Here is a 20,550-nt window from a genome sequence, read left to right on the forward strand (position 1 = left end):
GTTGACTCACCCACAGCTGTGAACCCAGTGCTGTGGTAGACCTTCTAGCCTGTTCCTAGCTCTGCACTCGGCCTCAAAGCCTGTGTCCCCCAGGGCCGTGGCAAACACCAGGCACATAACAGGTACAGGCCTAAAGTATGGTATAATCACACAGGCAGAGGAATCGGGCCATTAGAAGAGAACAGGCAATGGAAAATAATGGCTAACATGATGGCACAGGCCCTGAACCCAGGCCATTCAAACAATGCCTCTTCCCCAGAAGGGCATCCGTGTGAGAGCGGCCAGGCCTCCTGCCCAGCTTATGGCAGCTCGGTGCTCACACGGCAGCTACTGCACATTCTCCTGCAGCCTGAAGCGTGTGCGTCTGCTGGAAGTGGGAGCAGGGAGGCGTGACAGCACAAGAAACGTCATACGATGTAAAAAGAGACAAGGACAAGCACTCGGATTTTTTCTTTTAATTATTTACCAGATAAAAAAGAAAAAATAGTGATTGTTTCTCTTCACCCCCAACATTTCAGTTTACCAAGGTCAAGTAGGAGAGAAAATGCTGAACAGGAATTCATGCTCCTGGCCTGGAGCAAATTCCCTTGGCTCTACAGCACCTCAGGGAGGAGGGACAGGGCAAAGGGCTCCAGGCAGAAATACTTGTACTGTGGCAGCAGAGTGGCAGCGTGGCTGTCCTCCTTTCTCCTCCCCGTTGCCAGAACATTCAGACCTTCCTGTCTGCCCCCCTGCACCATCCTCCCCAATGCATCAAAGGAAGTAGGAAGACAGGACTTCAGGAGGCAGGACAGGTATAGCGCAGGACCGGGGAAGCACACAGCAGACATGGCGGAAGGCCACAATCTTCTGTTTCTATTGCACATCCTGGCTCAGATCCCCTGCCCTGAGCAGTGGGCTACAAAGTGAAATGCTTCTGAAGTTCAAACCAAGAACCCATGGTTGTGTGCCAGGCTCAAGAAGGGGAGGCGTGCGGTTGTGTGGTTTGTTCTGACACACACATGTAAGTTATGTGGAAGTTACTCCAGGATGGGGGCAAGGCAAAGATTATGCCTCATTAAAAGAACATATGGAGTTTGGACACCTGGGGCCCTACGGTCACCTAGGCTTCTCCCCCTCAAGTTCAAAAGACTAAGAATAACTCTCCAGTCAGCAGATCTTCTGCGTAAGACGGAAGAGGCAGCAGCATCCACCAACTACACAAGCCCCCTCTCCAGCTGTCACGATTCTAACACTCAGGGGTGACCTCTTTCTCTGAACACCTGGAGAATTTGGCCAGTGACCCCACAGGAGAACAACCTTTCACACTGTATGTTTCTCCACCAAGTGGCAGCTATTAGATTCTCATTCTTCTCAATACCAAGGAAACCAGAGGGAGACTGGAACACGTTGTTTACCCAACCTTACAGAGTCCTCGAGAAAACAGTGGGGCAGGGAGAAGGGACTGATTTTGATTTGGCAAGGCTGCAACTCTTTCACCTTCATTGGCTGGAACAAAGCTGGTGGGTGAAGACAAACCTAACGGAGCCAATGGCAAGAACTGCAGGCTATGAGAGACGACAGGTCAAACACAGAACTGTATAAATTGTGGCACTATAAAGATGAGAAGGCAGGTCCATGACACCAGCTGGGAGCACGCCTTGGGAGCACGCTTCCAGAAATTACATCTGTCCTGTAGTAAGCGGTAGCATCCAGATAAATCAGAGTAGTTTTCCTTCCTCCTCTTCCCAACAAATTCTGAGAGTTTCTCATTTAAATAACTATGTACACACACACAAGCCTGGTCTCTCTTTTACATGAGGGTCCTTCACTTGAGGGTCCTAGAATGGCTTTAGAGAGTCGGTTCCAATTGCCTTTTTGGAGATTTACTGCTTGGGACCAAACCTGCAAGGAGAAGAAATGACTGAATACTCTGCCAGGTGGATCTTTAAGGTGAAAGCATCCCAGTGTTTAAAGGATTGAGTCTTAATATAAATAATGAGCCCACAACTCCCTTATGGGGTTTGGCACCCTGGCAAATTGAGCAATTGGGCTGCGACTCACCAACCCCGTGCCTGGCTACCGTCAGCCAGAGGGCCCTGTGCCCACCAGCAATCCTGGGAATACAGTTCCCTACCTCCCTCTGATAAGGACAGTTTCTCAAGTTCGGCTTCAAGTTCAGCGTCCGAGATCCTAGGGTTAGGCACACTGTTGGTATAAAATGTCTCAGGGGGGTTTTCAGGCAGATCAAAATGTTCTTTGGTGGTATCCTGAAGAAGGATGTCCAATTCCTTCTCCAGTTCCTCACTGTCAAAATCTGCAAAGAAAAGATGACATGAGAACACATAAAGCCAAGGGAGGATGAGTCAAGGATTGAGTAAAGGCAAAACTAAGCTCAGCTTTGCAAAAACGTCCAGGCCTCCTTGTAGGTCAAAAAAAAGCCTGTGAGTTGAGAGGAAGAGGGTGCCTTCAAGCAAATATTCTTCCCACACACAGAGCTAAGTCACCTAGAGGGTATATTTTGCTAACACCACAGAAGTAACCCTGCTTTCCCTTGCCCTTGAAGAAGGATCTTCCATTCAGAAGTCTAATGAGTCAAGATTACTGCAGTCCAGAGGGGTCAACAGTATAGCCTACCAAGGGGGATGACAGTTCCTTCTAACTACTGCCACGAAGGAGCCCCAGAGAGAGGAGAGTGCTGCCTGCACCAGGAAAAGTGGATCTGTGATCAAAACTATCACAGCACAAACAAGTGAAGGCCTCTTAGGAAGGAAGAAAGAAAAGAACTGTCATGTCAACTCACCTAAGCCATTGGTCACCCCACCCGCCAGAGTCTGAGAAACTTCATCCTGGGTGTCACACAGCTGTAAGAGAAAAGCGTAAGGCCTTGAACACTGAGCGGCATCTCGAAGGTCTGTCTTTTGGTCTCAATGTTCAGGGTTACCAAGTAATGCTGCCCCATCTGAGAATCAAAAAATCTTCTTCAAATTCACAAGGTAAAGAGTCAAGTTTGGGAAAGGATGAAGTATAGCAAAGTCACACCTGCCCTCAGTTACTTCCTCCTGTGATTTTCCTCCCTGGCCCCTTCCTGTACCTCTTGGATCTGATCCACAAGGCTCTCTGCCTTCTCCACTGTGACATCCTTCATAGAGAGTTTTAGTGCTCCTACCCCGGCCTGATAGGCATTGAAAACCTAAACAGAAAGCAAAGTTATCAGTGCAAATGAAGAACAATGGGCAAAATACATACAATAGTGTTGCATCTCCAAAAGATAATTTGGGGGTTTGTTTGTTTTAAACATCCACACTTGATTCCTCCCATGTTCACCGAGGCCAAAACTTTCCAACAGGAGAAGCAAAATCCCAACCATATCTTGAAAAAACCCAGGCCTCCTCCAAACATCAAAGCCACAGTGGAGGGAATGAGGAACGTATCCCGGAGAGACCACCCAGGTACTGGAGCAGAGGGGCAGTGACTACCATCTGATCTGTTTGGGAGGCATAGATCCGGTCCAGGATGCCTTGAACAGTGTCTAGCTTGGCATGAAGGGCTTCAATGCGCTTCTCTGTCCGTTGCTTGGCCTTGAGAGATCTCAGTGCCTGGACGGGGGAGGTGGGAGCATGGAGACTTGGTCAGGGTCAGTTAGGTGGGCCAGAGGAAGGCTTTCCCACATGATAAGACCATCTCAGGCCTCCTCCTCTCTCACTTGTAAAACAAGCTGTGGTACCCAGACCACCTGCAGACTCTTCCCCCCGAGACCCAAGCTCCGCTCTGAACCGCTGGGACGCCACCTCCCACTGCCAGCCCAGGGCACAGGTACACAGCTGGAGGGGAAAAGAGAAAACTTACCAGTTGTTTCTTTCCTGCTCGGCATGCCCGGCGGGCTTCTTCTTTACACCTATGAAACACAGGGGACAGATCAAGAGGACCATGGCATAGGATGGGGGTGGTAGTGTCCTGAAAAGTCCCTAAGAGCCCCACTTAGGTAAGGTAGTTTCAAATCTGAAAACCAAACCCATTCCACCCAAAGGCTAGAAAAATAATGCCCAACAGCCCACTGGCACACTCCTGCAGCAAGCTGAGACATAAACTTGAACATATGCGTGCAAGAAAGGCAAACTGACTGAGGATAGGCTGTTTCAGCCCACGGGGAGAGAGAATGTGCCAACAAGACACCTTAACAACAGATTCCCATTTCGGAAGCCAGGAGATAAGGAATCAAATCCTAACACCAACAATGACCTTGGACACAGTCCCTGGTTGTCCCACAATGTTGGGTTTCTCCCGCTGTAAGAAGGAGACAGCATTTTAATTCAATGTCCATATAGCCTACTTTTTGGAGAAGTGTTCATGTGCCTTTAGCAGGGATGCCTTGTATGGCCATCCAAGGGGAAGAGCAGGAATCCCTCAGAAAGACCCTGGAAGGCAGAGACCTGTCTTGTTCACTACTGTATTTCCAAGTCCCTAAGTTAAGGCCTGGCTCGACGAACACTGGTTAAATGGATACCGGCATGGAAGTGCATAAACATAATGCTAACAGATGTAATCTCTGGGGGAAGAATAAAAATTCATTTTTTCTCTTTTATGATATTCTATTTTGCACAATTGCTGCATTGAGCAGTTAGTACTTTGTAATTAGTAAAAAAAAAAAATAAAAAAATAACCTTTCTCAAAAAAAAAAAAAAAAAAGAGCCCACAGACACCAATGCTTTGCTGGCTCTGAGGGCCAGCCAGGGGTGGGGGTCGGAGGGTGCTCAGCTCAGGGGTAGTTACCTCTCTGCTTCCTGGGATAAGGACTCCACTTTGCGTGAGAGCAGCTGTTCACTCTGCATCAGCTGGTATACCCCAACATCTACGTCGTTGACAGGAGAGACCTTGGCATGTGGCCCTCGGGCAAACTTCACAATCTGAGGGACAGGGACAAATTACTAGGGCCCCTACCACGAATGCTGAGAAGTCCCAGGCAGGAATGCTGGTGGGCATGTCAGTATACACTTAATAAGCCATTGGGGAGTCACTGGATGAACAACTGGACTTCCATACCTTTTCCCCATTCTGCTCGAGAACCGTGACTCTCTTCTCTTTCTGCAGCTGCAGCAACACCAAGTAGAAGGTCCTCTCATCCGGGCAGGAGCCTGCACACAGGGTGCTCAGCTCGGACAGGGCCACCACAGGGTGGGAGGAGAGAGGGGAGTTCTGATACAGACGATACACCTCCTCGGCCTTCTCCTGCAGGGAAGGCGAATGTGCTTATGGGCCTGGCCACTCCTCATGGAGCCCAGAGTCCTGACCCCATGTTTCCAAACCGTGATCGTGCAGGACAAGAGCAGGGAGCGCTGGTCCTGCCCTCCCTGAAGTAGCAGCTTTGGAAAAGGAAAAAGGATTTGTGTTTTTTAAACCCTGGAGGAAATTTGGTGTATATGGATGAAACGAGGTACATGATATCTCTGTCCTTGCACATCCATTTGGGACTTTATGTTTCTGTGTCTCCCGAGAGGCAAAGGAAGGAGAAGGAAGTGTGGTGTGCTGGCGCGGCCATGACCGAGACCTGAGGCTTGGTTTTAGGCCCTGCCTATCTGGCCCTGCACCAGTCAGTCTCACGGGTCCTCAGCATCCCTCTCACAAACTGAAGAAGGTGGATGAGATGGCGTCTGTATTCCCTTTCAATGCTGGTCTTTCCATTTTTATGCCAACTTCTGACACTACAAACAAGAGCATTACTGAGTCTATAATGCGTCTCAAGAGAGAAGTATGTGACAACCAGGTAGGACAGGGTTTTTGTGAACAGCCTAAGAAATAGAAGTTTCAAGAAACAATGCCACCGTGTTCCTCCTACATGGAAATTGCTCTCAGTCCTCTGCAAACAATATTTACTGAATTAGGCACAAAGTGCTATGAAATGTAGGGAAGGAATACCCAGGAGTTCAGAGATTGCTTGGGGGAGAAAATGGTTGTTGAGCAGAATTCTGAAGGGTGAGTAAGTCCCTAGGTGAGGTAGGTGGGAAGAGCATCTTAGGAAGAGGGACGGTCATGAGCAATGGCATAGAGTATGAGTCAATAAGGTGTTTATGGGAGGGGACAGGAAGGGGAGAGAGAGCAGAAGCACTTCTCTCTTACAGAAGGTGCAGCAGATTCTTTGCTGTCCTTTATCTGCAGATGGTGGGTAGTCATGGAAGGGAAATACCAAGGCTGGAGTAACAGATCTAGCTGACAAGTGGGACAGGGTGGGTTATAGGAGGTAGGCTTAGAGGCAGAGAGACCATTTATGCAAGAGACTAGGAGAGACTGAACAGGGCAATGCCAGTAGGGACAGAGAAGGGATGGGTTCAAGAAGAATTCAGAAGATAAAACAAGCAGTCCATGGTACCTGGGCATGGGGTGGAAGGAGAAAGACGAGTCTGGGATGACTCCTGGGCTCTGGCATGAGTAACAAGGTGGATGTGATGCTATTAACTAACTAATAGCAAGAACACAGAAGGAAAAGCATATTTTACAGGAAAGACAAAACATTCCATTTTGGACACGTTTTTTGGGATGCTTGAGGTACATTCAAGAAGATACATACAGCAGATAATTGGGTACAAATCTGAAGCTCAAGGGAGACACCAGAACAGAACATATATGAAAGGACTCTGAAGGTCCTCAAGCATATAGAAGGTAATTAAAATCCCAAGTGTAAATGAGTTACCCAAGGAAATTCAGAAAGCAAAGTAATAAGCTGAATGAAGACCAATGTTTAAGTGATGAAGGAACTCGTAAGAGCTACCCAGAGCACCACCAAGAACCCATAGTGTAATGAAATAAAATCAAAGAAATGGAAAATTTTAACAAGCGAGTAGTCCATAGTGTCAAAGGCAGCAGAAGAGTCTAATAAGATAGAAACTAAAGTTTTCATTTGGTTTACCTGCCCTGTCAAATAATAATGCTTACTATAAAGCTACGTAGTAAGAACAGTGTGGTATCCAACCAACAGATTAACAGTAAACAACATTAATAAAGGTTAAAACTGGCTATCCACCTGGAAGAAAATAGTTTTTCCTCACCAGATACACAAAAACAAATGCCAAATTACCGAAATTTAAATTGAGGAAGTTTAACCTTGGGGTGCCTGGGTGGCTCAGTTGGTTGACTGTCCGACTTCAGCTCAGGTCATGATCTCATGGTTTGTGAGTTCAAGTCCCGTATCAGGCTCTGTGCTGACAGCTCAGAGCCTGGAGCCTGCTTGGATTCTGTGTCTCCCTATCTCTCTACTCCTACCCTGCTCACTCTCTGTCTCTCTCCTTCAAAAATAAATAAACATTAAAAAATTTTTTTGAATCTAATTAACCTTGAAGTAGAGGATGACTTTGTAAGCAAAACCAGAAATTCAGCAGCCATAAAGGAAAATTTTAGAGATGTGATTATAGAAATATGGAAACTTCTATATGGTAAAAGACATCATAAATAAAAACGAAAAGCAAACAAGAGACTGGAAAACAATATTTACATCCTTAATGCTAACTATATTATATCTACTCCTAATACATAAAAAAACTCCTATAAATATAAAAGACAAACAATCCAATAAAAAACAGGCAAAGGATATAAATAGGCAACGCACAGAAGGAGATACATAAATGGCCAGCAGATAGGGGAAACGATGCTCAAATCCGAACTAGGAAATATCATTTTTATTTGTCGTACCAGCAAAATGTAAAAGACTCATGTTATCCAGTGCTGGCAAGGATGTGGGGACACTGAACACTTGAATGAAAGTGTGAATTAGCACAAACTTTTGAAAAGTAATTTGGCAATTTCTGTGCATAAGCATTTCTAGAAATTAATCCATAAAAATAAAAATGGAAGTACTGCACATAGATGTACACACAAGGCTGTCAAAGTATTTTTTTTTTGTAACAGAGAAATTAGAATAACTTAAATGTCCATCTGTGTGGACATAACTATTGCATAAATTGTGGCACTTCTATAGATTTTTATGCAGCCATCCAAAGGAATGAAGTACATCTATATTATATAGGGAAAGATACTTATACTAATAAGTGTAAAGAAAAAAAAAAGGCAGGCTGCAGACCAATAAATAAAGTAAGATTCTATTTCTGGAAAAAAATGGAGCGTATGTGCATACATATTTTTGTACGTATGGGCATGTTCATTTATTTATTCAACATATGTTTATTGACTCTCTACTATGTAGCAGGAACCGTTCCCAGAGTTCCAGGGCCAATGGAACATCTCCTATCTGGTAGGAGAGACAGATTATAAACAAGTAAACAACTAAATAACATTTTTAGAAAGCATTAAATGCTAACAATAAAATAAAACAGAAAGTAACGGTGTGGGGGCTCCTGGGTGGCTCCGTAGGTTAAGTGTCCGACTTTGGCTCAGGTCATGATCTCATTATTCATGGGTTCAAGCCCCACACTGGGCTCTGTACTGACAGCTCAGATCCTGGAGCCTGCTTCAGATTTTGTGTCTCCCTCTCTCTCTGCCCCTCCCCTGCTCGCACTCTGTCTCTCTCTCTATCCCTCAAAAATACATAAATGTTAAAAAAAATTTTTTAAAAAGAGAGAAAGTAACAGTGTGAGACAGGATCAGTAAGAAAATATGCGAACACACAAACACACGCATGTGTGTGCCCACATGAACAGAAAGGAATGTACCCAAAGAGACAGAAATGGGATGAACAGAAAGGAAACATTCATTTCCTTGCATAATTATTTTAAATAGCAAAACTTACGGGCAATTTTTACTTTTTGGTTATTTTTATCAAATCAAATAAAAAGTTATTGGCTTTCTGTGGCCAGACTTGGGAAAAATCAATTTACCTCAGAAGTAGACTTTGTTTTAAAAAAAATATCCAGATAAGACCCTTCAGTTTCACACATTAACACAAGATTCCACCCCAGGAAAAGACAGTGAAGTTACCATATATGTTACAGAATGAGCTTAAGTGTTGAGTGCTCTATTTAGTGATGTAAACTGGGCATAGACTTAACAGAACCAGGTCGGTGCGGAGCTAGATTTATTTTTCTACTTAAGTAAGATTAAACGGCACTGTGGTTAAAAAGTACTGTTGGTTCTTGGAAGATCTAGGTTATTTATTCCATTCCTGCCCCCTTTTCTGCCTTTGCTCTCAAAAGACTATGAATCCTAAACCACATCTGTGGGGGTAAATGGGTCTACCTCCCTTTACTCCAGTTGGAAAACACTTGAGGTAAGAGCCTGCAAAGAGGAACGGAGCTTGGCCCAGAACCACGCAAACCATCCTGTGGTTTCTGTGTGGCCTTGGCTAAGTCCTGGAGGTCAGGGCGCTGGGTGGGAGGATAACCATGTGGGTGGGAAAGGAGAAAGAGCCCTTCCTTTGAAGCATGCTGCTCGGTCCAATGGTGAGAGACAAGGAGAGGTGGCAAATTCTGGAGATCCCCACCTCAGTCTGAGGCAGAGAGGGTTGGGAGTCTGTCAAGGTGACAAGAAATCAGAGCCTCTCTTGGGGTAAGGGATGAAGATCGAGAGCTGGCTCCGGCTGTGTGGAAGCCTCCGGGACTATGCGAGGGTCCTGAGGTTGGGCTTGGTCTGTGAGTTTCAAAAGTGCGTGCTGTCGGGGCGCCTGCATGGCTCAGTTGGTTGGGCGTCCTACTTTGGCCGAGATCATGATCTCACAGTTTGTGAGTTCGTGCCCCGCGTCGGGCTCTGCGCTGACAGCTCAGGGCCTGGACCTGGCTTCGGATTCTGTGTCTCCCTCTCTCTCTGCCCCTCCCCCGCTTGCACTCTGTCTCCCCAAAATAAATAAACATTAAAGAAAAAAAAAAGTAAGTACTGTCTACAGCATACTTCTGCTACCCGGTGTTCAGTCGGCTTCGGTGGAGTGGTGTGCACTGCATTAAAGAGCGTGTGGAAGGTGAGGAAGTGGTGACAACAAAGCTTGGTCAAGAAGGAGAGAGACAGAGCATTAACTAGGCAGCGGCCGGGTCCCACACAGGAGTCATTCTGTGATCGGAAAAACCTGAGCGGGTTTCGAGGCTGAGGAAGAAGAGGGAGATAGGAGACAGAATGTACAGATCAAGAGGCTAGCTGATGGGACAAGGGGACAGCAGGGTAGGGACAGACTCAAGAGCACACGTGGAAGAGAGGATGGACACTTCATCCTCTGAGCTTAGGGAGAAAGAAAGGCTCAGAAGACCGTAAACTGGATGTAGGACAGAAAGCTGAAGGTCTGACAGGAGATCCTACCTTCTCAATGAACTGTCAGCAGAGTCGCAGAAGGGGAGAATGGAAGGCACGTGAGTGCAGGCTGGGAAAGGACTAGTAAACTGGGCTGAAGAGTGGCTGTGAGGGCCCTCCTGGAGCTGGGGACTGTGAAGGGGACCCCAGTCTTGGTGACAGCGTGATTCTGTCTGGCAGGGATGGCAGACTGTGGGGTTGGTCTAAGGCAGTACAAGTGCTGGTGTCTCTGGGGTGGACCGGGGGAGCCGCAAGAAGCTGGGTGCGTGCTGGAGGCTGGCTAGGGAAGACAGGCCAGGAGGAAGCTGACCGACCAAGAGGGCATGAAGGGACCACAGGCCTGGTGGCCTCTTCAGTGACCATCACTAAGGCCATCGGTAAGCTGGAAGGGGAAAGGGTGTAGTCACAGAAGAGGAAATCTGAACTTGGTGTGCTGATTTAAGGGAAGGCAAAGCTGAAGTCACAAGGTCCTCAGGAATCCTGAGAAACTCTTGCCAGTAAACTACAGAAGGCAAAGAATTTTCTACACTTTAGCTTATCACTAATTTCTACACATACAGAAAATAATCAACCGTATGTTATGGACAATTCCTAGACAGAGTATCACCCTTGAAATGCACAAGTCCAACTAACAACTAAATAATGCTACAAAAGGTCAGTTATCAACTCTGTCATCATGTAAAAAAAGATATGCTCTTTTTCTAAGGATAGACACAGGAACGTGGAGGATCCGGTCATCACCTCTCCCTTCTGAGCACCCACCTTCAGCAGCTCCACAGCCACGAGCACCTCTTCAGCAGGAACCTTATTGTCCCCTAGCATGTTGGAAAGAGTCCACTTGAGGGGCTTCAGCAGGAAGACTCCAACCCCCCAGGAGATCCAGCTGCTGTCTACACTGGCCATGAAGTCTGACTCCCGCTGCAGCTCCCCCCGGCTGCAGGCAAAGAAAGAAAAGGACACGTAGTAGGCTTGATGCAATGTCCCGTTCCAGTCCCCACCTACCCTCTTCCCCCGAGAGAGAAATCTGATTATCACCATCATAAATACCATTATCAGGTACCTACTCCGTGCCAGCTATTATGAGCAGCATTGTTTCTGCTCCAGCTGTCAGCACCATTGACGACTCTGTGAGATGGATGTCGTCCTTGGCATTTTAGTTCATGAGAAAATGGAGGGACCGAGGTGAGAGAGGCCAACTCTGAACTATAATTTGGCTCCAAAGGGCAAGTGCTCCACTAAGGCTGCAGAGGCACAGCAGGCTATGAGGCCTATGTTGAGACCTTCGTTTACAAATGAAGTTCAATATGATAAAATGACAGTAACAGTAATGGATTACTGTCAATGCAAGACATGAGGAAATACACAAAGATGTTCAGAGAAAAGGTTTTCTGCTATTCCTGAGCTAGGGTGGAGATACGACCTAAGCATTCTATGGTACTGGTAATAAGCAGCTACATTTACTGAGCCCTTACCATGGGCCAATCACTATGCTAACGGGCTACATAAGGAATAGGATTTCAAATCCTCATAAGAAACCTAACTACAGATATCATCACCATCTTATACTTGGTCAAACTGAAGCTTTAAATAGAGGGGTACATAATTTAGCAAGTGGTACAGCCAGGGTGTGAGCCCAGAACGCTTGGCCCTCAAGCAAAGCTGTTAATTACTATGTTATGCTGCTTCCATGGAGAGTTATCTTCCTCAAAAATTCTCTGGATGCCAGACCCCATCAAGCACCAGGAAACGTCAGCAGAGTGCCAGTAGCCGGGAGAGAAGATATCAAGGTCTTAAAGGTCTCTGGATGGCAAGAGGCAGGGACAGGTCCTACCGCAATAAAGAAGTCCAGACTGTTCTTGTCCCTCACCAACTTAAGCTATGTTCTCCTCCGTATCCTGCTTCAGGCAGGAACTCAAACTTTGCACAGTACGCTTTCTCAGAAAAAAGAAGTTTCAGAAACGGCTCGTCCCGCCAATGTCAGCCAATGGAAAGGTACCGGGGAGATAAATCAGGAAGTGCAGAAAACTCAAAGCAACATCAAAACTGACTTTCTTCTTCATTCATTGAAGGAGGTACTACGCTAGCCAGGCTGCTCTCAGTATATGCACCATGTGATGTGCAAATTATTTAGAATCAGGAGAGTAGGGGTCCAGTCCTGGCATTTCATCGAACTAGCTGTATAAACCTGAGTAAATCGCTCGACCTCAGTCTCAGTCTCCTGTTCTGTCTGCTGAGGATAATTCTATCATCTCGCCTGCAGGACTGCTGAGGAGGTCAGATGAAACGAGATGATATGCAAAGTATCTGCATACTATTAAGTGAGGTACCTTAGATATCCATGCTATCGCCTCAGGTATCTCCCAAACCCTGCACCTGTCGCACAGGTAGCACCTACAGGCCCTTCTCAGAGCACCAAGGTACTCGGTGAAGCCCTCAACCTCCTTTGTGTCCTCTGCTTCAAACAGCCCGTGCCAAGGACAAGCCAAGACAGGCCAGACACATGACCTGTGCTGGGGGCTGCTGGCAAGATCCCCCACAGACCTCTTCCCCACGACTGCCTTCTTTTTAGTCCTGCCTTCCTTAGTTCAGTAAATCCTATCTCAAAGACCTTCTGTCCAGGGTAATTCAAATTTGGAAGCCCCTACAAAATAACTACACAACGGGATTCCACTCCAGAGAAGTCATTGTCACTTCTGCCAGGTAGGTTTCTCCTCCCACCGTTTGGATCTAATCTAATCGCACTATCCTGGACCCCCAATTTGCCAGATGCCCGTCTCCCTCTCCCTCCACACCCCTAACACAGCCTCCTTCTCGTCCTCCTTCGCCCACTGAACACACACAGACCTGCTTCTGCGGGCCAGACCCCGGCATGGGCGCGGTACCCTCAGGGAGCCACCCCCGCCCCCTTGCCCGGGCCCGCCCTCACCGTAGTAGGTCCTGCAGCACGGTGGCCAGCCCCAGCGGGACACTGCCCTTGCGCTGAAAGGCCTCCTGCAAGTCCCGCAGACGCAGGCGCACCACCCCCTGGCGGCGGCTGTGGCTCAGCACCAACGGAGCCCAGAAGCCCATCTTGCTGTCCCAGTCGGTGCTGTTCACCTCGCGACTCCTTTTGAAGGCGGAGAACAGAAAGGACATGCGCTCCTCATCCTCCTCCCACTCGGGGGGCAGTAGGCCCGCCGGGTCTCCCCCGGCTGGGGCCTCGGCCTCCCGCTCCGGGGACCACATCGGAACCCCAGCCCCGCCAAGGCTCCGAACACAACCCCGGCCCTGTTCCCCTTCCGCCCTACTTCCCTCCCGGCTTCCGTTCCTTGACTACCTCCTCCTCTGTCATTACGTCATCGCCACCCCTAGCGTGAAATAAGTCCCGCGCCTTCTCAAGCGCCTGCGTCTCTCTGCCCTCCCTGCGCCAGGAGGCGTGATGATGACCCTATTTTCTGAGAGGCTCAAAGCGCTTGCGCCGACCCCTTCTCCCACAGTCTTTGTGCGGAAAGAAGGGCTTCGCGCGTGCGCGGCGGGTAGGTGCGCGTCCCGCCCCCTACTGATCATAGAGTTTGGCGAAACATTATAGAGAGGCTAATGCTTATGCGTCTAAATTGTGGTTTCAGGTAGTGGGACTGTAGAGTCCCGCTAAGGGGCGCCAGAGGCGTCAGGATCGCTGGTGAATCACAGTACGCCGCTGCTCGACCAGCTTCTACTTCAGACACTTAAACTTCCAAGACAGCTTCCTTTTACGGTAATATCAGCGGATGCACAATTGTCGGTCACTCAAGCTCTGTGACGATGTATATACTGATTTTGAAAGATATATGAGCTTCTATTACTCTTGCTTCCCACCTTCTGCCCTGGAGTGCCCTTCTTTTCTTTCTCAGGGCCAATATCCTGCTGATCCTCAAGATGGAGCTCAATTCTAATCTTCCCTGAAACCTTCCCCAACTGTCCTGACTCGTTGTTGATCTCTTTCCTGGACTGTACAGTTAGCATTTACTATTCTGTAGCCCGTTCCCTAGTTCTCTCAGGACAATGGCTTAAATATGGTGCTACGATACATAGCGGTGCTGAAGAAATACTTCATAAACTAGAAGGTGCACAGCTTGACCCTTGCCGTTTAATATCTCAGAATCTTGTTGGAATGAATGAGAGCTCACATGCATGATAAGATTCTTACAAAAAAAATCTTGTGAGCAATGAACATGTCCAGTGTGTTAAGAATATATAGATTTTCTTTTTAATTGAACGGTTTGAAAGATGTAAGGAGTTTCTTGTTTAATGGAACTGGGTAACAATCACTGGAGTTGTGTATGATTCTTGGCTCTGCCACTCATTGGCCGTGTGACCTTGGTCAAGTACCTAACTTTTCTGTTTGAAGGAAATATTATGATGTAGGTAAAGTACCTAGCACATAGTACATAGAATAGGTGTTATCACCAAATGGCAGGATGTTTAGTAGTTGGAACATAGTTGTAGGGAAGAATTTCAATAAGCATTTTGAAGGAGGGGAAGGGATAGGATTGGTTATATGAATTAAGGTGTCAACTGATATTGATGTGTTATATTTCTTCAAACATTTTCAGGGCAATATCTCATTTGATATTTATAACAACTGACAAGAAGTCTCTCCCTGACCACACTCTAGATGGGTTCTTCTGAACCCTCTTCTTGACTAGGCCTGTCACCCTTGGCCTACAAAGGCCTCAACAAACATAGTTTCTAACAGCTCAAGGCCATATCCCTAGGATAAACCTAGCCCCCTTCAAAGTGCTGCCTCAGAAAACACAAGGTTGTCAAAAATTTTGACTGTCTGACCCTGTCTCCCAGCTTCTGTGGAAAGAGGAAGGTTACTCTAATTTCTACAAGTCAGTTGGCAAACCCAGACGGGTTTCACAGGGATCACCTCCCTTTCTAGCTTTTTGTAACTTATCACTGCCCTGACTCTACTGAGACCCCCTCATTCTCTTGCCTATTCCCTTATTTTCCCTTTGAAAGGCCTAGTCACCTCTGTATAAGGAAGGTAAGTAAAATTTGCACTGGACACTTTCCCTATTGTAATAGTATTACTGGTTAAAATCTATCCTTACCTCTTTAGTGCCCAGTTGTACCCTAAGAACCACATCTCTGCTGTGCCATCATGCTCAGTAAAATGGCTGGTTGGTTTGTGTCACGAGAGAAACCAGGTTGTTTTCTCATCTAGGTCTCTGAGTCTAAGTCAAAATAGTCCTGCTCCTAAGCATTTTCAGGAGAGCAACATTACGTACCTGGGGCCACCTGTACCTGAAAGGGCCACTGGGTTCCTGACACCTATAAGCCAAGGGTTCTCTGCTTCCACCTTTTGGAGATTGGGGGGCTACTGGAAGTAATGGAGAATAGAAAGAAAAGCTCCGCCGATCCTGAGGGGGTGACTAGGTATATGGCAAGCTCTTTCTCATCTCAGGGCCTCCAGCTGCTACACTCCCATTTACTCTGCACAACTGGCTCCTTTTCATCTTTTAAGTCACAGCTTAAAAGTCACTTCCTCAGAAAGGCCTCGTCTGAACAATCTATCTAACATAGCACCTTGGAATTTTAGAATGGATGGATCAGTCTGGCAACACCTGCTGATTAATTGTAACATCACAGAAAGACAACCAGACATTAATTACATGCCTCCTGAGGTAATATGATAGCAAGTACGTAGAGCCACCTGTGAAGTATTTTTGTCAAAAAATTGAACCTGAGTGTGATCAAGCTACTAGATCTAAGTGCTAGTTTATGGAAGTTAAAAAAAAAAAAATTGGAAGGTAGAGGTACATGTTCAATGAAAACTAAGGTCACCATCAGCAAAATCTAGACTGGAGAATTCTACTAGCTAAAGACCTTATTTCCTCAACAAATAATGATAACAAAGAAACTTTTATTGTACAATGTTTTCTATCCAATTTGGATCCAATTTGCATAAATAATCATAAAAACTCATTTTGATGACTAGCACTTCCAATATTAACTGGATATTTGATGGTATTTAGCAAATTAAGGAATGATATGTAGGTTTTATTAAAAGTATTTATATTTTGAAGACATCGAAAGTATTTCTGAGTGAAACTGTATGATATTTGTGGTAGGAGGTTGGGTGGGAGAGAGTAGGGACGTATCGATGAGTATAAGTTTCTTACTCTGTACCTAGCAAATAGCCTGGGCACTTAGATTTCATTTAATTTTTTTAATGAATAAATAAATGACCTAGACCTGCATCCTGGTCTCATCTCAGTAGTAGCCTAATGACCTCAGGCATGCAGGTTTCCTTGCAGATTCCTCCTCTGTGAATTAAAGGTTCTACATGCTGATCTTGACTTTTTTTCTAGCGCCCACTTTCTGATTCTAAATGTAATATCCGCTGTAGCTATGTGAGCGATTGCAGAAGCTCTTTAGTCCTGGAAAGTCTGAAGAACAGAATGCCACCGAAACATCACCATATCATTTCATGGCAGTGGTATTTATTTACTGGTGCCCCAATATGTCTTTGATCAGACGCCTAAGCAGCCTTACTCCTGCTATAATGCACAAACGTTGCAGAGGCTTTAAACCCTGCAACACCTCTATAAAGCTACATGTTACCTCTCCTGCTTGCTTGCGGAGGCCTCATTATTTCTGTAGAAAATATGCCTGCCTTCCTACATTATCCAGTTATTTCTAGTTCTCATCTCTTGAATTCACAGCCTTTAGAACTTGGCTAAAAGAGGAATAGAAAATACATTATTCATAATCTATGAGATTTATAGGAGGAGTAGCTAGACTTGTTAATATTCTATTCAGGTACCACTGTGTTCTAGAAGCCTTTCTTGGTCTCTTTCTTTCCTCTTCCTTCCTTCCTGCTCCATACTATATTGGGTGTCTTTTCTTATCTTTCTGTACCCTGTGTACCTGTCTATCATTCCATGTCCCACATTGTTTTCCTAAGTTGCCATTTATGTGCCTGGCTCTCTAACTAGGTTAAGTGCCTTGCTGGCAGGGACTGTTCTTAATTGTGTTTGTTTCTAGCACAGTGTGTGCACATCTTAAGGACTCAGTTTGTTGAATGAATAAATGAATGAATGTAATCAAATCATGAGTTTGAAGAAATAATATCATCAGGATCTATCCTTTATATCATAACATTTATCCAAATATAATGTACTAATACAGTAGTTGAACCTTTTATTTATTTGAACGATTTACTTGTTTTTTAGCCAGTTTGAGCTGAAATGCCTCTAAATTTAATTGCCAACATGCTCAGACAGAGTGGTTAGAGCAATTATAGCTGTGGGAACTCCCCTGCTTCTCTCTTCAAAGCATGCAAATCACAGGAGACTGTTGCTATCTACCTGTTGATGACTATAATCTTCTAGAATGCCTTAGTAACCATTTGTGAAATTGTTCAATTTCGCTGCAAATAATTTATCCCTTTTTAAGCTCATTGTCTTCTCTTCCACTCTTCCATTTTATTTATTTATTTATTAAAAAAATTTTAAGTTTATTTATTTTTGAGAGAGAGAGAGACAGAGAGAAAGAGAGAGGGAGAACGAGTGGGTGAGGGGCAGAGAGAGAGAGGATCCCAAGCAGGCTGTGCACCAATAGTCACAGTGCAGGGCAACACAGGGTTCGATCCCATGAACCGAACCATGAAATTATGACATGAGCCAAAATCAAGAGTTGGATCCTTTACCAACTGAGCCACCCAGGTGCCCCAAGCTTTGCTTTTCTTTTTCAAGATTGCTTTGGCTACTCGGGGTCTTTTGTGGTTCCATACACATTTCAGGATTATTTGCTCTAGTTCGGTGAAAAATGTTGTTGGTATTTTGATAGGGATTGCATTAAATGTGTAGATTGCTTTGGGTAATATAGACATTTTAACAGCCTTCCAATCCATGAGTATGGAAAGTCTTTCCATTTCTTTGTGTCATCTTCAATTTCTTTCCTCAGTGTTTTATAGGTCTCAGAGTATAGGTCTTATACTTCTTTGATTAGGTTTATTCCTAGGTATCTTCTTTTTAGCGCAATTGTAAATTGGATCGTTTTCTTAGTTTCTCTTTCCACTGCTTCATTATTCAGTGTATAGAAATACAACAGAAGATTTCTGTACATTGATTTTTGTATCTTGTGACTACTGAATTTGTTCATCGGTTCTAGCCATTTTTTTGGTGGAGTCTTTAGGGGTTTCTATATGTAGTATCACGTCATCTGCAAGTAGTGGAAGTTTTGCTTTGTTACTGATTTGGATGCCTTTTGTTTCTTTTTGTTTTCTGATTGCTGTGGCTAGGACTTCCAGTACTCTGTTGAGTAGAAGTGGTGAGAGTGGAACCCTTATCTTGTTCCTGACCTTAGAGGAAAAGCTGTCAGTTTTTCCCCACTGAGAAAGATGTTAGCTGTGGGTTTTTCATATACAGTCTTTATTATGTTGAGGTATATTACCTCTAAACCTAGTCATTGAGGTTTTCACCACGAATGGATGTTGTACGTTGTCAAATGCTTTTTCTATGTCTGTGTAATGATCATATGGTTCTTTTCCTTTCTTTTATTGATGTGACGTATCACATTGATGATTTTTGAATATTGAACCACCTTGCAACTCAGGAATAAATTCCACTTGATTATGGTGAATGATTTTTTAAATGTATTGTTGGATTTGCTTTGCTAGTATTTTGTTGAGGATTTTTGCATCTATATGTGTCCATCAGAGATATTGACCTTTAGTTCTTTTATTTATTTATTTATTTATTTATTTATTTATTTATTTATTGTAGTGTCTTTATTTGGTTTTGGTATCAGGGTAATGCTGACCTCATAGAATGAATTTTTAAGTTTTCCTTCCTTTTTTATTTTTTGGAATAGTTTGAGAAGAATAGGTGTTAACTTTTCTTTGAATGTTTGTTAGAATTCACCTGTGAAGCAATCTGGCTCTGGACTTTTGTTAGGAGGTTTGTTTGTTTGTTTGTTTGTTTTTTAACGTTTATTTATTTACCTTTGAGAGACAGAAGGAGACAGAGCATGAGCAGAGCATGGGCAGAGAGAGAGGGAGACAGAATCTGAAGCAGCTCCCAGGAGCCTCATGCGGGCTCAAACCCATGAACCATGAGATCATCATGACCTGAGCCAAAGTTGGATGCTTAACCAACTGAGTCACCCAGGCCACCCCAGGAGCTTTTTGATTACTGATTCAATTTTTTTGCTGGTTCAAATTTTTTATTTCTTACTGTTTCAGTTTTGGTAGGTTATATGTTTCTAGAAACTTATACATTTCTTCCAGGTTGTTCAATTTGTTGGCATATAGTTTTTCTCTTATATTCTTTTATAATTATTTGTATTTCTATATTTTTGTATTTATCCTCTGTCATTAGTGACTTTATCTATTTGAGTCCTCTTTTTTCTTAACAAGTCTGGCTAGAAGTTTATCAAATTTATTGATTGTTTTTGAAGAACCACCTTCTGGTTTCATTGATCTATTCTGTTTTTGTTGTTTTGTTTTGTTTTGTTTTGTTTTGTTTTTAGTTTCTATACCATTTATTTGTGATCTAATCTTTCTGCTGTTTTAGGTTTTGTTGGTTGTTCTTTTGGTAGCTCCTTTAGGTGTAAGTTTAGTTTGTTTATTTGAGATTTTTCTTGCTTCTCGAGGTAGGCCTGTATTGCTGTAAACTTCCCTCTTAGAACCACCTTTGCTGCATTCCAAATGTTTTGGACCATTGTGTTTTCACTTTCAGTTGTTTCCATGTACTTTTTAATTTATTTTTATATTTCCCTGTTGACCCATTCATTGTTTAGCAGCATTTATTTAACTTTCATGTATTTATGGCCTTTCCATATTTTTTTTTTATGGTTGACTTCTAGTTTCATACATTGTGGTGTGACCTTTATCTTCTTGAATATGTTGAGGCTTGTTTTGTAGCCTAATATGTGATATATTCTTGAGAATGTTCCATGTGCACTTGAAAATAATGTGTATTCTGCTCTTTGGGAATGGAATGTTCTCAATATATCTGTTAAGTCCATCTAGTCCAGTGGGTCATTCAAAGGCATTGTTTCCTTGTTGATTCTCTGTTTAGATGATATGTTCATTGATGTAAGTGGAGTGTTAAAGTCCCCTAATATTGTTGTATTATTATTGATTAGTTCCTTTATGTTTGTTACTGTTTTATGTATTTGGATGCTTTTATGTTGGGTGCAAAAATATTTATGATTGTTATATTTTCCTGTTGGATTGCCCCCCCCCCTTTTTAACAACTATTTTCCTTTTAATAAAGTAAATGTAATGACACTGAAGAATAGGAAGATGACAAACACATTAGTATATATTTTTCTTTTGACCAGCCTCTTCTTTTGCTGCACCCGGGTCAACAGTTTTTG

General features: G+C 44.3%; 1 protein-coding gene and 1 long non-coding RNA gene across 3 annotated transcripts in view; one reads left to right on the plus strand and one right to left on the minus strand.

Moving 5' to 3' along the window:
• Window positions 1-440: 440 nt before the first annotated feature.
• On the minus strand, window positions 441-13,659 carry CHMP7 (charged multivesicular body protein 7). 2 transcript variants are annotated; one of them, XM_047855407.1, is made up of 11 exons: window positions 13,517-13,659; window positions 13,127-13,306; window positions 10,963-11,134; window positions 5,023-5,208; window positions 4,753-4,886; window positions 3,829-3,877; window positions 3,459-3,578; window positions 3,074-3,172; window positions 2,783-2,843; window positions 2,117-2,296; window positions 441-1,884 (listed from the first exon to the last, which is right to left on the minus strand). In XM_047855407.1, the coding sequence occupies exons 2-11, from the start codon at window positions 13,267-13,269 to the stop codon at window positions 1,832-1,834; spliced, it is 1,197 nt and encodes a 398-aa protein (XP_047711363.1). In that variant the 5' UTR covers window positions 13,270-13,306; window positions 13,517-13,659; the 3' UTR covers window positions 441-1,831. The 2 variants fall into 2 exon arrangements, with proteins under 2 accessions (XP_047711363.1, XP_047711362.1); XM_047855406.1 differs by lacking the exon at window positions 13,517-13,659 and having other exon boundaries at window positions 13,127-13,492.
• A 128-nt stretch (window positions 13,660-13,787) lies between these two features.
• The window catches only part of LOC125163523 (uncharacterized), a 53,796-nt gene continuing 47,033 nt past the window's right edge, over window positions 13,788-20,550 (plus strand). The window contains exon 1 of the long non-coding RNA XR_007151489.1: window positions 13,788-13,933. This is a non-coding gene — a long non-coding RNA (uncharacterized LOC125163523). The remainder of the gene's footprint in view (window positions 13,934-20,550) is intronic.

This window comes from Prionailurus viverrinus, chromosome B1 (genome assembly GCF_022837055.1).
Source record: "Prionailurus viverrinus isolate Anna chromosome B1, UM_Priviv_1.0, whole genome shotgun sequence".
NCBI lineage: Eukaryota > Metazoa > Chordata > Mammalia > Carnivora > Felidae > Prionailurus > Prionailurus viverrinus.